Genomic DNA, 15795 nt, shown 5'->3' on the forward strand with positions numbered 1-15795 from the left:
CCCATTTAAATGAAAGATGACCCAAACTCTCGCTTATGAGTCCTATCTGTCCACTAGAAAACGAATCATTGGAACATGCTGTGCTTCTCTCTGCCCTTCGACCAAACTAGTGTAAGCTACAGCTTCTCTGCGCTTTATATGAAATTTTGTTTCACTAAGGTGTGAAATGCGTTTTAGAAAGAAAAATATATAGTTATAATCATTGATTTTTTATAGTTTATTATACACATGCATATGTATTTTATCATAATCACGATAATTAAATTTTCAATTAACAGTTTTAATCTAGCATTTTCCTCCTTAAATTATACCACTCACTTTAAACAAAAATCCCTAGTTTCAGTTGTTGTTATTGGGAGTGTTTTTTATGAGCTTTATTGAAGAGACTCATATCCAGTTACCTATTGAAGAAACTCTATCGGTGGAAGCCTTAATTGACATTTTCATTTATCAAATAATTCATTGCAAATGAGTGTTTCTCCTTTGTCTGATACTTTCTCTTGGAACTTCCCGATTTTAATCCTCTAAAATACAAACAGCATTTTAAAAGAAAATGAATGAAACTTTTAAAAATAACAAAACAACAAATTAGGGAATTTGTTTTGAAATTACGCCATATGGTAAATTTTGAAAACGAATCACGCAGTGTAGGTTAAAAATAAAATAAAAAGCCAAATCTTTCAAAATCCTATTTATTTACTCCCCCTCCCTTAAATCAAAGCATCGATTTGAGATGAGACATACTTTAGATATGTCAGCGATTAAAATGCCCTCTTAACTATCTATCCGTATATAATAAAATATAACTCGTGAGATAAACTCTTAATATATTATTTTCCACTTCAAGGTATGTGATTTTATCGTTAGTTATCATTTCTTTTTAAATTCTAAAATTATTAAATATTTTAAGATTTTATATTAATTTTTTCTTTCTAAATCTTTACTACTTATACTCTCAAAATTATTACTTTCAAAATTTTCTCTTTAAGCTAACATTTCTTCATTCTCCCAAATCAAATAATTTATTTTTAAAACTTTTTATATTTGAATTTGTCGCTTCTCTTTTTTTTTTTTTTTTTTATAACAATCGCTTCTCTTTCTCCTTAACCATCCGTTGTTTTACTCTTATAAAGTAAACTATAACATATTCCATTAAAAGCAGTGTTTTAAAATTCTGTCCCACCTCTCGGGTTGACTTGGGTTAACCCTGATCCCTCCTATCTGAGGGTTGAGATCACAAGTTGGACCCTATATGCATATCGATCCTTCCGACCCCCAAAACCCGGCCGAGTTTCAGTGACTCCCGAGTCAGAGAGGGGGTCATTGCATGTTTTTTTTTTTAAAAAAAATTCTACGAAACAATATTGTTTTATTAAAATAAAAAATAAAAATGCTTGCAAACCTAAATCTAGTTGTTCTATTCTATCCTAGTGACCTAAATGTTTTTAATCTTCACCATTCTGCCGTGAATCTTCTAGAAAATGTAAGACTTTTACCCCTTCAAATGAAATCTTTATAGTTGTCGATGGAAAGCAAAAATTCATTCTTACTTCCTTTAAATTTTTCTTTGCCAGAGACCTTTTCAAAAGAAGCAGAGCCGGGTCAGTGTAGTAACCCCATTAGCATATAAGTTTTTTACTTTGATATCTTGATATTTTAATTAGGTTGTATAATATTGACTCGCGGTTGTAATTGGTGAATTATGTTAAGTATATTTAGAATCTTTGATGATTGGTGATTTATTTTTTAATATTTTCATATAGGATATATCTATTTATATTTTTTTAATATATAAAATCGGGTCAGCGTAGTAACCCTCTGACCCCCCGGTTGAACCGGTGACACCGTGACCCCTGACCTCAGCCGAGTCGATGGTCGGACCGAGTTTTTAAACACGGATTAAAAGTGGCTTAATTTTTTAATTTACTCTCTCTGAAAGAATAATATATGTGATTCTTAACTTTTCCTTTTTTAAATTTAAAATTCGTATTCTTTTTAAAATGTATATTTTTTTATTATACATAATATAGATCTAACTTGAATTAATTATATATATGATTTTTATATATTATATTTTCAAATATTTTTTCATTCAATTTTTTTAAAACTTTACTTAAATTTAAAATACTCGTATAATACTAATTGTATTTTTTAAAAGTTTGAAATTTAATACTCCATTGTATGACTCTCTCACCGTGACCTCATGTCTCTTTCGATGGTTACTTTTGTATTATATGATGTATAATAATGTATTATAGTCGACTTATTTGCGTGTGACTTGTCAATCAGGATAAAAGGAAACGTCCACTTTTCTTCTTTTATTTACGTTTATTTTTTTTTTCAACTTGCCATAAATTTAGGCCCCCAATAATTTTTATATTTTTTTGTTAGTTTTTTAGCCGATGTTATTTTCATTGATGATATTAAATTTGTACCGATTATTAACTCGATTGGGACACTGAGTCAACGAGTTACTAGTTCAATTAAATTTATACAATAACAAAAAAATATTTATGCAGTTACTGCAGATAAGTTATTTGTATTTACTCTCAAAATGATATCATTTTGAGATTGAAATATTAAAAAATTATAATTATAAAGAATATAATAACCCTGAAATAAATTAAAATTACAAAAACACCATAATTTCTCCCCGAAATAATGTCGTATTGGACTTACTGCAAATAATTTATCTGAAGTAACTATAGAAAAAATAAAATCATATAATAAATATAAAATTAAAAGCAATATAACCAACACATGATTGGTTTGGTGGTAACTCTTATTTATGTTTAACCTCTTGCCTTGGGTTCCATCCGGGCAATTGTAAAATATTTTACCCAAATTAACACAAAATTGGATTGACTAAAATTCCAGTACCGGTTTGACACCAATTCAACCTAATTCTGGGTTTTTCACTTAATAATTATTTGGTGCATAACATATTAATAATTTTATTTTTTTAATATTTTATCTTTAAATAATTGAAAATTATTTAATTAATTCATTGTGAAGATAAATAAATATTATTTCCGTACTAGTTGTGAATAAATATCTTCTAAATGATATTAAAATTGCACTTAACATCGTTCAATGTATTTAATTATTTTTTTATATTTAGTGTTATTAAAATCGATTCGACTTGATCCGTCGGATCCTTTGAACAGAACTAGCCATGTATGCAACTGGGTAAAGAATCAGTCATGAACCAATGCTAACTATTAAACTGATTTTTGAAAATTATGGCAAAATATCTCTCACAATTGCATTCCTACATTTCAAACTGGACACTCAAGGGCTGGAGAGTTAAAATGCTAACCACTACCATTAAGCTAGATCATTTTAGTTGTCACAGTATTTCTATTTGTATATTTATTATATGTATTTACATAAATTCAATTTTATCAATTGAACCTGCAACTTAGTATTCCGATCAAATCGATGATCGGTTCAGATTTAATAATATTATTCTTATTTGGTGGGATAAAATTAAAACCTACACAATCAAGATAGAAACTACACTTTTTTTTTTTGGTGTGGAAAACTACACTTCTTTAATTACTTATCAGAACAACATCTACTACTACTTAGTAAGGAAAAAGACTATTATTTAAAAGGATATAAGTTGTGTCCTTTTAGATGATTTACACAGAGTATGACCGGTCATACTTTGTGTAAATCTGAAAAGTTACTTTTTTTTCTCTCCTCAGTTACATCGCTGACGTGTAAAGTGAAAAAAAGTAACTTTTCAGAATTACACAGAGTATGACCGGTCATACTCTGTGTAAGTCACTAAAAGGACAGAACTTGTGTCCTTTTGAATGACACACACTAAACCCTACTTATTATTATTATTTACTAAGTTTTTTTTTTTTTTTTTGGATTACATTATTTACTAAGCTGAAGGCCTGAAAATGTGTTTTATTTTTCAAACACGAGATTTTAAACAGATGCACGAAAATCATGCAGAAATATACCAGCTAAAGTTCTTAAATGACAAGGATTAGGTGATTTAGCGTGAAACTTGCCTTTTCAGCACTTTTCATCCTGTTCTTCTCAAATCTTCTTATTAAATGACATAATGGTCCATTCGTGCTACTGCTAATGTTTAAATAATTATTTCCTATATTGTATTACATGGCATATATCTTGTACACAAATATTGGTTGACAATTTTATCCACAGATTCACCGAACAACTTTCGAACTATATATATATAAGTATAAAATTAAGGGGTTTATTAATCTTATGTTACATGAGAGTACTATCTCATGTGGGTGATACAAATATGTGGGGTCCACAATTTAAAATGAAAAGAAAAAAGAAAAGAAAAAATTGGCACAAAATTCTATGAGTATATAACATGAGATAGGTATCTTATGTTGCATGAGAGTATCATTTCTCTAAAATTAAAGTAGGCCACGGCAACGAAATAATGGGGAGTTTGTAATTGCAGCTATTCTTTCTATTCAACTGCTGAGATGATTAGAGAATGGTCCACTAAACTCCCAATCAAAATCTATCCACCATACTTGGTTGGCATTTATATATCTATACGTATATATATTGATAACGACTTGGCGTATTTGGTCAATGTACGTCATCTTCAGACTATACTACCCATGGCCTTCAAATTTGGGAGAGTCTGTTTGATATCGTAGCCGGTTAGTGTATGGTATTTCGCTGCTTGAACTTTTTCTATAATATAGAAAGATAGAGTCAAAGAGGTGTATGATGCCGCGAAGAGAGACCTAAAATAGAAAATAGGGAATTTGATTTTAGCACTTTGAGTTTGAATTTTGGTTAAAATATATAGAAATCTTTTTTGTTTCCAACACTTACTTATGTAATTATAGATTACTTTCTGTTTTGCGACTATAATTATAAAGAGTAATATTGTATTCAACTCAAATTCCCTTGTTGAACCTTTCCTTTACGATTTAAATATTCTACAAATGCATGTGAAAACAATATTTTTGTTCGTTAATGTCTAACTTTTTATATGTGTATTTCTTAAGGATCGGTGTTAAAAAAAGAAAATAGTTATTACATAAATATTTTATATATTAAAAATTTGAAATTATTTAATGTTTTTAAATAAATAAAATGAATAATAAATATTATTTTTATTTTTTAATATACATCTTAAAGATATGCGTTAATAAAACTCAGTATTAACAAAAACATTTACTGATCAAGGAATAAATTTTTGGTACTATTATTGTACCTAGATTCAGTGTATCTCATCAATGAGAGCATTACACATAAGAGGAGAGAGAGAAAATTTGACAGAAAAAATAGAATTTTAACTAAAATGTAATATTTTCATTGGTGAGATGTATTGAATCTTTGGTACAACAGTAGTACTAAAGATTTATTCATGATCAAGAGCCCAGGAGAAATTTGCCCACATTGCCATAACAACACATAATTTCTTAATAAACTTACTTTTAAGTTTATTAAAATTCTTTATACTAAAAGATGAAATATAAAGTAAAAATAAAATAAAATTTGCGTTCATAATTCATTACTTACAAAGTTCATAACCTTCTACCACTATAAACAAAGCAAAATTTTAAAAATAAAGCTAACACATTATAAAAAGTAAATACATTTTCACAAATATAACAAAAGTTACAAATGTAGAAGATTATTTTAGAAATGTAAAGTTAAATTTTTCAAAAAAAGTTACAATTTTTCTTATCTAAAATTACAATGGTTTTTAGATTGAATTTTAAATGAGCTACTAACAATTTAATACACCCACATAATCATAGTATTATTTTAATTTTCAATTAAGCCGTCCAAGAAAATAAAACTTCACATGTCAAAAATTGCGTGCAGCCCCTGCTTGATTAACGGTCAAGATTACTATTGTGTGCAAACCTTATACATCAAATTATTAACATTTTTATTTCACAAATCATGCCCATAATAAAAGTATAAGTTTGAATTTCAACTCTTTATCCTAAAGTCCTACCTGTCCTTCCTAGTTGCCCACAAGTAATGTATCTATATATATAAAAGAAGCCTACCTTTCCATGTCCTCCATTTCCCACTACTCGTATATCATATCTCATCCATATTTCTCCTCCTCCCTTAATTTGTGATAATTAACACTGGCCTCTTAACTGCAGGACACCCACCACAACTTCATCAATAAACATGGAGGCTATCACCCCTGATCTTGAGCATGCTATTTCTCCACGTATTCCCTTGCTGCATCCTCCTTCCCAAGAGGGGGACAGTGGTCGAAGACCATTAAAGGGTACCATTGTGATCATTGGTTCCATCGTTTCTCTAATGTCATTGGTTGCATTGTTCATAAACCTGAGCCATGAGCCCTTAGGAAAGCAGCATAACAATCTGAAGCCTTTCATCTCCGTGCAATTACTGCCTAGAGGTGTTGCTGAGGGAGTTTCAGCCAAGTCAAATCCATCTCTTTCCCATAAAGTTTCATATAATTGGACAAATGCTATGTTATCTTGGCAAAGAACATCTTTCCATTTTCAACCTGAAAAGAATTGGATGAATGGTAAGTGTCCTTAGTGCTTATATTTCATTGCACTTAATTAACTATGAATCGCTTAATGTCAAATTTACATTTTTTTTTTCGCTTTCCAACTTGTTGGGAGTTGCTCTAACTTTCCAAATTGTACTTTATTCCAAGTTTTGCCCTCCTTTTTTTTTTTTTTTTTTTTTATTACTATAAATTATGATGAAGAGGCTAATCAACAATGTCTGGTTGTCATGTTTGGGTTGCTGTTCCCTGCGCGTGTTTGGTTGAATTGAATCTGCTTCAGATCCTAATGGTACGTCTCTTCGTTTGCGAATTTTACTATTTATATATACTTTTTGTCAAGTTCTTGACTTCTTTCCTTAATTATATATTTATATTTGGTAAATTAAAAGAAGTATCGCCAATAACTATTTGTTTAAGTAATATAAGGAGTTTCTTTTCCTTAACCAAATATCATAAATTTGAGCCTTAAGAATAGAAAAAATGCTCATGAGAAAGTCATTCTCATTCTATATATATAATAGTTTTCTTAGCAATAATGATTTCAATTCGTAATTTATTGGAATGAAATGCCTATGCGTTGGCATATAGAGATACAGCACATTACACAGTTAAGTATTTTTTTTTCTTCAAATTACGTTAAAATGCAAAATATCAAAAAATGCCAATGTGTATCCTTACCTGCTGACAGTCTGACAGTGACAGGTGGTTGTGTAACTTAAATATGCATAGAAAAATGATAACAAAGGGACATACGTGGACAAGTTAGAAACAAGAATTAATGGATAAATTGAGCACAAATAGCAAAACGATGGGATGATAAAGGGTTGTACAGGCCATTAAAGATTTTGAAAAATATGGATTATTAGCCACAATAATTAGATGGCTCTTTGATCCTGTTTTTTATTTTTTTTAAAATTTGTTTATAATTATTTTAAAAAATATAAATATTAAAAATTTATCAAATAAATTTTGACTTTTGAGAATAACTCTAAGGGCCTGTTTGGATGAGCTTTTTTTTCTTCAAAAGCTGTTTTTTTTTAAGAAAAAAAGTACTTTTCGTTTTTAGTTCATTTGGATGTCTGCTTTTAAAAAAATGAGAAGTCATAAAAAAGTCAAAAACTTACTTTTCTCAGAAGCTAAAATTTTTAACTTCTCAAAAAAGTAGAAGTCAAAAGTCAAATATTTTTTTCAAAACTATATAATTTTATAAAAATATAAATAACTTTAACTTTTGTAAAAAGTACTTTTAAAATAAGGAAGTAGTAAAAGTTACTTTTAGAAAAAGTTAAACCAAACGACCTCTAAGAATGACAGAAATTTGAAGTGAAAATAAAAAAATTAACAAAATTAAAAAATTAAAATGTGTTCTTATTTTTTATTTAAAAAATAAATATCAAAAATAAGTTTTCACAATACTCAAACAAAAAAATAACCCAATCTGTTTTGTTTTAATTTTTGATTATCAAAAAAATATTTTCAAAAAACAAAATACATACATGGCTTTCTCTTTTGGGTTCAGCCTTGGATGGGATAAAGTTACCTTAGGAGGCGGGTAACAAGAGACAAAAATGACGTTTTTTTTAAGTTTGGTGATAGACATGAAAGATCCTTTACTAACTCATGCTTTACATGAGGTTATAAAAACTTTTTTTATTTTATTTTTGTAGTCTAATTAAAAATTTGTTGTAAGTGTTAAAGGTAACTTTGAAATAATAAATTTTAGGAAAAAGTTCACCAATGTCCCCGTGATTTACTTCAGAATCATTTATGTCCTTGTGGTTTTTTTCTTATCATATATGCTCATGTGATTTGTAAAAGAGTATGTTTTTATCATATATACTCCTGTGATTTTTTATTTTTTTACAAAGCACATGGACATATGTGATAGAAAAAATCACGGAGGCATAAATAATTTTAAAGCAAACTACAAGAATATTGGTGAACTTTTCCCTAAATTTTACTACTTCAATTCTCTGTCCAGCTTCGCATACTATCTAGCATGTTAAAATGTTGCTGCTGGATCACATTTGGACTTTTTTAGCCTCATATAGCAAGAATAATGTTAGAATAATGACACGTCAACAGTAAATTTTGTCAAAATATCACGCGACATATTTTGCTACACTGTGTAGCGAAATATGACGGGTGACATTTTGACAAAATTTACTATTAACGTGGATAACTTTTTTGCCAGGCGTGATAAAATAGTCACTCTCCCAATAATGTTTTCAAAGATAAAAAGCTCAAAATTATATTTAAGTGAACAAGTGTTAAAATATACTCTTATTTTTGTATTTCTTAACCAGATAATAACTTCTTTCTCGAATAATCCAAGTTTCTTGTGGTGTCGGTCACATCTTGTGTCATCGTGAAATTATAAAATAAAATATTTGATATAATTTTATGTAAATATATATTTAAGCAATTGTTTTTGTTATTAATTTTCCAGATAACGAGTTTATACACAATAAAAATATTTTTTTTCTTTAGCTCTGTTGTCCACATGGATTAGTTTAATAAAATTCAATTTGATAACGTAACTCTAATCGTGGTCAATTCATTCACTGCTGCTTTGTTTCCATGTGTTTCGCAAGCTTCGGATTCATCTTGATAGAACAACTTGGTTAAGTCTTTTGGTTACTTTTATTTTTGAGAAAAATATTTACGCAGTAACCGCAGATAAATTATCTGTATTTATTCTCAAAATAATGTCGTTTCAGGATTGAAAGATTATAATTATAAAGACTATAATAATATTGAAATAAATTAAAATTATAAAAATACTATAATTTTTGTTCCAAAACGACATGGTATTGAAATGACTGCAGATAATTTATCTACAATAACTTCAGAAAATAAAATGTGAACCCTTTATTTTTATAATTAAGAAGATGAAATTTGAATGTTATAATTCTGAATTGGCCAGAGTCGTAAAGGGTTAGGGGAACTTCTTAACACGTTGTTTTCGTGCTGAAGGCTATCATATCAAGTATCCGTGTTTTTACGCATAAGTCAACATAATATTTCGTATTTATGATAAAATAATTTTATTTATGCAAGCGATACAATTAAATGAACAATAATGTCAAGTCTCTTTTATGATCAAGTAGTATTTTTTTCTCTTGTTTTGACACATCCAGCAATAAAAATAAAATAAAATAAACAGAGATTATATATTTGTATTATTGCAGGTCCTTTGTTTCACATGGGATGGTACCATCTATTTTATCAATACAATCCTGATTCAGCTGTGTGGGGCAACATAACATGGGGTCATGCTGTATCAAGGGACTTGATTCACTGGCTCTACCTCCCTATAGCGTTGGTTCCAAGTAGTTGGTATGATATCAACGGTGTATGGTCAGGGTCCGCAACCCTTCTGCCAGATGGCAAAATCGTGATGCTCTACACGGGTTATACTGATCAGCACGTGCAAGTCCAAAATCTTGCATATCCCGCCAACCTATCTGATCCCCTCCTCCTTGATTGGGTCAAATATACTGATAACCCGGTGTTAGTGCCTCCACCAGGCATTGGTTCAAAGGATTTTCGTGACCCAACAACTGCGTGGATTGGGCCAGACGAGAAATGGAGGGTCACTGTTGGCTCAAAGGTCAACAAGACAGGCCTTTCGTTGGTTTATACAACCAAAGATTTCATCCACTTTGGGCTCAATGATCACTATTTGCATACGGTCCCGGGTACGGGTATGTGGGAGTGTGTGGACTTTTACCCGGTTTCGATAAATGGGTCTCAAGGTTTGGATACATCTGCAAATGGCCCAGCAGTGAAACATGTGTTAAAGGCTAGTATGGATGACACAAAGGTGGATCATTATGCAATTGGGACATACTTCATTGAAAATGATACATGGGTGCCCGATAACCCGAATGAGGATGTGGGTATCGGGTTGAAGTTGGACTATGGGAGATACTATGCGTCAAAGACATTTTATGACCAACACAAACAGAGAAGGGTCCTGTGGGGTTGGATTAATGAATCAGATACTGAAAACGCTGACTTGAAAAAGGGTTGGGCATCTCTTCAGGTATGAAACCTTTTTTTTAATCCCCCAAATTTGAATGCACGTAACAAATAAAGGTTTGTTACATTTTCACTTCGTTTTGAAATTGAAAAATTAAAAAATTATAATGATAAAAATTTTTATAATCTTGAAATAAATTAAAATTATTAAAATACTTTGATTTACGCTCTAAAATAACATTGTTGGAACTTAATGCGGACAGTGGCGGGCGCAGGTTGTAGCACATGTCGGCAGTGCGGACATGAATATTATGATTTTTTTTTTTTACTTGATTCAATATTTATATTAGGAATAAATATCATTTTAAGTCCTTGATAAAAAATACGGTCCCCACTTTATTTTCTTATAAAAAAAATTAGTCTCGAGATTCTTAAGAAATTCAAAGTGGATTAATTTTCACAAATTTAAAAAAGATCCACATTAGTCACTCAAAAAGACTAAAATGTGTCCACTTTGAATTTCATAAGGACCAGGTCACTAATTTTTTTTGTAAGGAATTAAAGTGAGACTGAATTTTTTGTTAGTGACCAAAAAGAATATTTACTCTTATATTAGTTAGCAACGTACAGAGATGGTTAAAACAACTTAGCAATGCAAATTGATTAGAGAGAAAACATATTCTTCCTCCCTTGTCACGTACCCATTCTCATGTTCTCTTCATCCTTTATTTTCTTTTTCATTTTTATAAAAAGAGATGATTGATTGCACGTCTGACCTTCTCAAATAAGTTAATCTTTACAGAGGAGACCTTCACTGTGATTTCGCTTGTCTTTTGTATCGGCAGTGTTGACTTTTTTATTCACTACTATAAAATAGAACGATGATGTATGGATGTATTGGAGTATATTCTCATATTTGTTTTGGAGTATTGGTAAGACTTAGAAGGAAAAATGATTGGTCAAGCTATTGCCTGCAGTTTGTTATAGAAGCAATTAGATTATGAGTGAGTTCATAACCTTGTACATAAAGCGTTCATCTAACCTGTCTTTACAAAACAAATTTTGGGGGCGCTATCCCCGAACTTCCACCGCTAAATGTGCAGACATAAACAATTTCTTCTGGGTCCGCCATTGAATGTAGATGAATTATCTACGTCGTGTTATTAAATGACATTGTTTGGTCACTGCAGAAAAAACGAACACATTGTTTATTGTTATTAAACAAATGTTATGTTGAGTAATACATCAATTATGCCCAAATATTACATGTGGTAATTTTATTAATTGACTGGTTGTAAATTTTACATATGAAGTCTGACCCACATTTTGGTTTTTGAAATCAGACAATTCCAAGAACAGTGGTGTTTGACAAGAAGACTGGAACTAATTTGCTTCAATGGCCAGTAGAAGAAGTAGAGAGCTTAAGACTAAGCAGTGCTGAATTTGAAGGAGTTGTGGTTAAACCTGGCTCAGTTGTGCCACTGGACATAGACTCGGCAACACAGGTTTAATTTGTCTATATAGCATTAAGTAACTCACGTAGTAGTGTTTGTTGTATTATAATTAAGTAGTAATTTTCATTAACGTTCCATTATTCAACTATTGACATTTCCTGAAAAAATTTCAGTTGGACATATTTGCTGAATTTGAAATCGAGTTGTTGACATCCGAAGGGATTGGCAATGACAATGCAGGGTGTGGAGGTGGAGCTGTTGACAGAAGTGCTTTGGGACCATTTGGCATTCTGGCTATTGCAGATGACAAACTTTCTGAACTAACACCAATTTATTTCCGTCTTTCTAGTACTAGCAATGGCAGTTCAACCACTTCCTTCTGTGTTGATGAAACTAGGTACAAATTTTCATTCACTGATTTCAATTTGTCTCTCTTTTTGTAGAAGAAAAAGATGAAATCATTAGTTTGATAATATATGAGTAATGTTGTTGGATAATGCAGGTCATCAAAGGCTCCTGATGTTTCAAAGCTCGTTTATGGAAGCAAAGTTGCAGTTCTCAGTGATGAAAAACTATCAGCGAGGGTATTGGTAAGTGGGAATAAGAATAAGATATATGCTTATTGTGCTTCCAGCTCAACTCTTGAACCATTTCTGTGTGTATATATTCTTTAACAGCTGCTCACAGATACATCAACGTACCATCCATTTTAGGCTTTTATTTTCTATCACTAAATTATACGGATATAGTATGTAGTTTTTTTTCCATACCTCTTATAATTATGTACTACGGGTAGTATATAGTTATAATATTAAATTTTCTTTTTATACCTATTATAACTATGTACTATTCATAATATATAATTGTTTTTTTGTTGTAAGAATTTCCCCAACATGATTCTTATATTTTCCTTACACATTTATGGTCTCGGATGAAAAGTTATATTGGTTCTCCTAAATATGAAAGTTATATCGTGACAATTAAATTTCCAATATGATCAGGTTGACCATTCAATCATTGAGAGCTTTGGTCAGGGAGGGAGAACTGTGATCACATCCAGAGTTTATCCAACAGAAGCAATATATGGAGCTGCAAGATTATTTCTGTTCAACAATGCAACGGGCTTAAACATCAAGGCCTCCCTCAAGATTTGGCAATTGAACTCCGCTTTTATACGCCCTTTTCCCTTTGACCAGAGTCAATGAAAAGTGAAAGCTATTGACACACAATTGCATCCTATATTAGGGTATTCCTATTGCCACAGAAGAAAAGAAAAGAAAAAAAAAATAGTGAATATCTTGTGGCAAAAGCCATGTATAAAGCTGTTAAAGTTTTGGCTTTGAGTTTTCCTACAGCTAGTAGGCATATCCATGGTGATTCATTTTAATTTGGTATTTGTCAGAGTAAAATTTTCCCCTGCTATTAGTGCAATCCCTTAACTCATAAATCATAATTATCCCTTTTCTCCTATTATGATATTTCTTATCAGCAGATATTTTTGCCTTGAAAATAAACATTATTGTTACAGAAGAGAGTGCCCATGGATGCACATGATTTCTGTTACAAGTTGGTTAGCTTCAAGTTAGTTAGTTGATTGGGTTATTTAATCCATTCTCTCTACTATAAATCAGTAGTTTAGAACATTAAAAATTATAAAATAAGAACCAATGAGTAAGAATTAAAACAAAAAGAAATTTGTTCAATTACCTTGTAAAAGAAAAAAGAGGGCGAGCCGGAGCAGTGGTAAAACTGTTGTTTTTGCAATTATGTAAAGGTAAGGTTACGTACAAGGATTTTCTCCACTCCACGCTCGCTAGTCGAGTTTAAAAGAGAGTGGTTTTTAACCTTGTACTTAATGACCCTCAGCTTTCTTTAGAGGCATTCCCTGCTCACATTTAATTTAATCTATGTGCCCCCATTCTATTATTTATTTCGAAAGATAAGACCGAATTTCCCGATGCAAAAAAAATTCGGATTTTGACTATTAATAGGATTCCTGGTTGTGTAGTTGAGTGCAGAGCGCACTATTTTAAAAATGATCACCAAAAGAGATAGCAGCCTATCAGGGGAATACCCTCAGGATTTGATGTGATATAATAACAGTTGAGCTCAAGACCGTTTTATGCTTTACATTCTTCAACTTGATTGGATTCCTGGTTTTATTCGAACACAGTTCAGTACAAGTTAACGTGCAATAGGAAGGCCCTTCTAATTATTTCTGTGTTAATCTAATCCTTGAAAACATGGAAAAAGTAGTCCCTCCTAGGTGCAGAACAGAGTAGAATATCATATATTATGTTTTCCTTTTTCATGCATGATTGGACATGGACAGTTTTCGCCTATTAATTGCTCAGGAATAAAGCCTGCGCATAAATATTTTACCAAAATGAACCATATTCTATGGCTGAAATGACCAGTATTACCTTTAGTATCACATGCTTTGATGCGATTTATTATCAAAATAAATTGGAACCCATAACACTACCAAGTGATGAATATGAGAGACTAAACAAAACTTAATGAGGTGTAAAGTAGCTGCTAATATTTCATATAATTGATTAACGTTAATATTATAGTTTAATAAGTGATGATTCCCTTTGTCGAAGGTTAAATCTTATAATGGTGTTATATATATAAGGCCTTCAATCACACAAAACTGAAGAAAAATTGCTAGAGAAAAACTCTTGGAAAGGGTACTACGTACCTGCCTGCAGCAACCTCGAAGCTAGTTCAAACTAGTGGGAGGTTGTGTGCATAGAAAGCACACAAAACAAACTCATATATACTCAAATTTCCAAAGAAAGAAACTCAAAAAAAACCATCGCATCAAACATTGATCAATAATGGCTCGCGGAAGGGTTCAGCTGAAGCGTATTGAGAACTCAGTGCACAGACAAGTTACCTTCTGCAAGCGTCGAGCAGGGCTTCTTAAGAAGGCTAAGGAGCTCTCTGTGCTGTGCGATGCTGAAATTGGCCTTGTCATTTTCTCCGCTCATGGAAAGCTCTATGAACTCGCCACCAAAGGGTATCTCTATATATCTCTCTCTCTCTATATATATGTACTCAGACAAACGTGTATATATATATTGTGGTCTCTGACTTTTCACTTTGATTTTTCTTCTTTTTTTTGCATCATTCATATATATATGAAAGAACCATGCAAGGGCTTATAGAGAGGTACATGAAGTTCACACGACCTGAAGCGGTCCCCGAAGCACTTCCTCTGGTATGCTATAGCATTCTATGTCTCTTTTTATGCTAAGTTTGCAACTGCAAAGGACTATATGAGAAATAAGAAAACAGCTAATTAAGCCAATAAAGCAAGTATGCTGTGAGAGAAGAAAAGGAATAATTATCCTTGTTATTATAATATGTAAAAGAGTGAGTGGCATTGGATGCTAGCTGCTTGATGCATTATCATCGATCACTGCATAATAAAATAATAATATAGTGATAATGATGATAATAATAATAATAATATGTGGACTGTGAATTAAGATAATCAACATATAGGACTAGATTCTATTCTATAAGATCAGGTATATCGTGCTTTGCAACAGCTAGCATGACTTCTCGCTTTCCAATTTAGTTAAGGCGGTTTTAAGTGTCATACATTCATGGTAAAACCAAGTACATCTCTTGAGTTTAAAAAATATATTGAGAAAAGAAAGAGAGACAAATATATCATAAACTAACGGTGGAAAAATATTTAAGTAGTGCACGATCTAAAAATATTTAACTCTGGATTAGTCTCATAAGCGGCTCAAAGAGTCGAACCTGTAGGGATGCCGGGGTTCTGATTCGTCTCAAAGAGGTAATTAACATCAGTTACCA

The 15795-nt window shown here is 31.2% G+C and overlaps 2 protein-coding genes across 2 annotated transcripts in view; both read left to right on the plus strand.

Annotated features, from left to right (window-relative positions):
• The first annotated feature begins 6090 nt into the window (after positions 1–6090).
• LOC133311913 (beta-fructofuranosidase, soluble isoenzyme I-like) lies at positions 6091–13182 on the plus strand. Its single transcript, XM_061513042.1, has 7 exons — positions 6091–6535; positions 6804–6812; positions 9715–10571; positions 11851–12012; positions 12135–12358; positions 12464–12551; positions 12963–13182. The coding sequence occupies exons 1-7, from the start codon at positions 6166–6168 to the stop codon at positions 13164–13166; spliced, it is 1914 nt and encodes a 637-aa protein (XP_061369026.1). The 5' UTR covers positions 6091–6165; the 3' UTR covers positions 13167–13182.
• Positions 13183–14804: 1622 nt separating this feature from the next.
• The window catches only part of LOC133311923 (agamous-like MADS-box protein AGL12), a 4344-nt gene continuing 3353 nt past the window's right edge, over positions 14805–15795 (plus strand). The window contains exons 1-2 of the mRNA XM_061513059.1: positions 14805–14986; positions 15115–15187. Of these exons, the coding sequence (XP_061369043.1) occupies positions 14805–14986; positions 15115–15187 (255 nt within the window). The remainder of the gene's footprint in view (positions 14987–15114; positions 15188–15795) is intronic.

This window comes from Gastrolobium bilobum, unplaced genomic scaffold (assembly GCF_033153095.1).
Source record: "Gastrolobium bilobum isolate Gb01-03AN ecotype WA unplaced genomic scaffold, APGP_CSIRO_Gbil_v1 utg908, whole genome shotgun sequence".
NCBI lineage: Eukaryota > Viridiplantae > Streptophyta > Magnoliopsida > Fabales > Fabaceae > Gastrolobium > Gastrolobium bilobum.

Coding starts and splice junctions, on each gene's coding strand:
- LOC133311913 (XM_061513042.1), top strand. CDS start 6,166: ATGGAGGCTATCACCCCTGATCTTGAGCATGCTATTTCTCCACGTATT. Junction 12,013..12,134: donor ACATAGACTCGGCAACACAG/GTTTAATTTGTC, acceptor AAAAAATTTCAG/TTGGACATATTTGCTGAATT. Junction 12,359..12,463: donor TTCTGTGTTGATGAAACTAG/GTACAAATTTTC, acceptor TGGATAATGCAG/GTCATCAAAGGCTCCTGATG.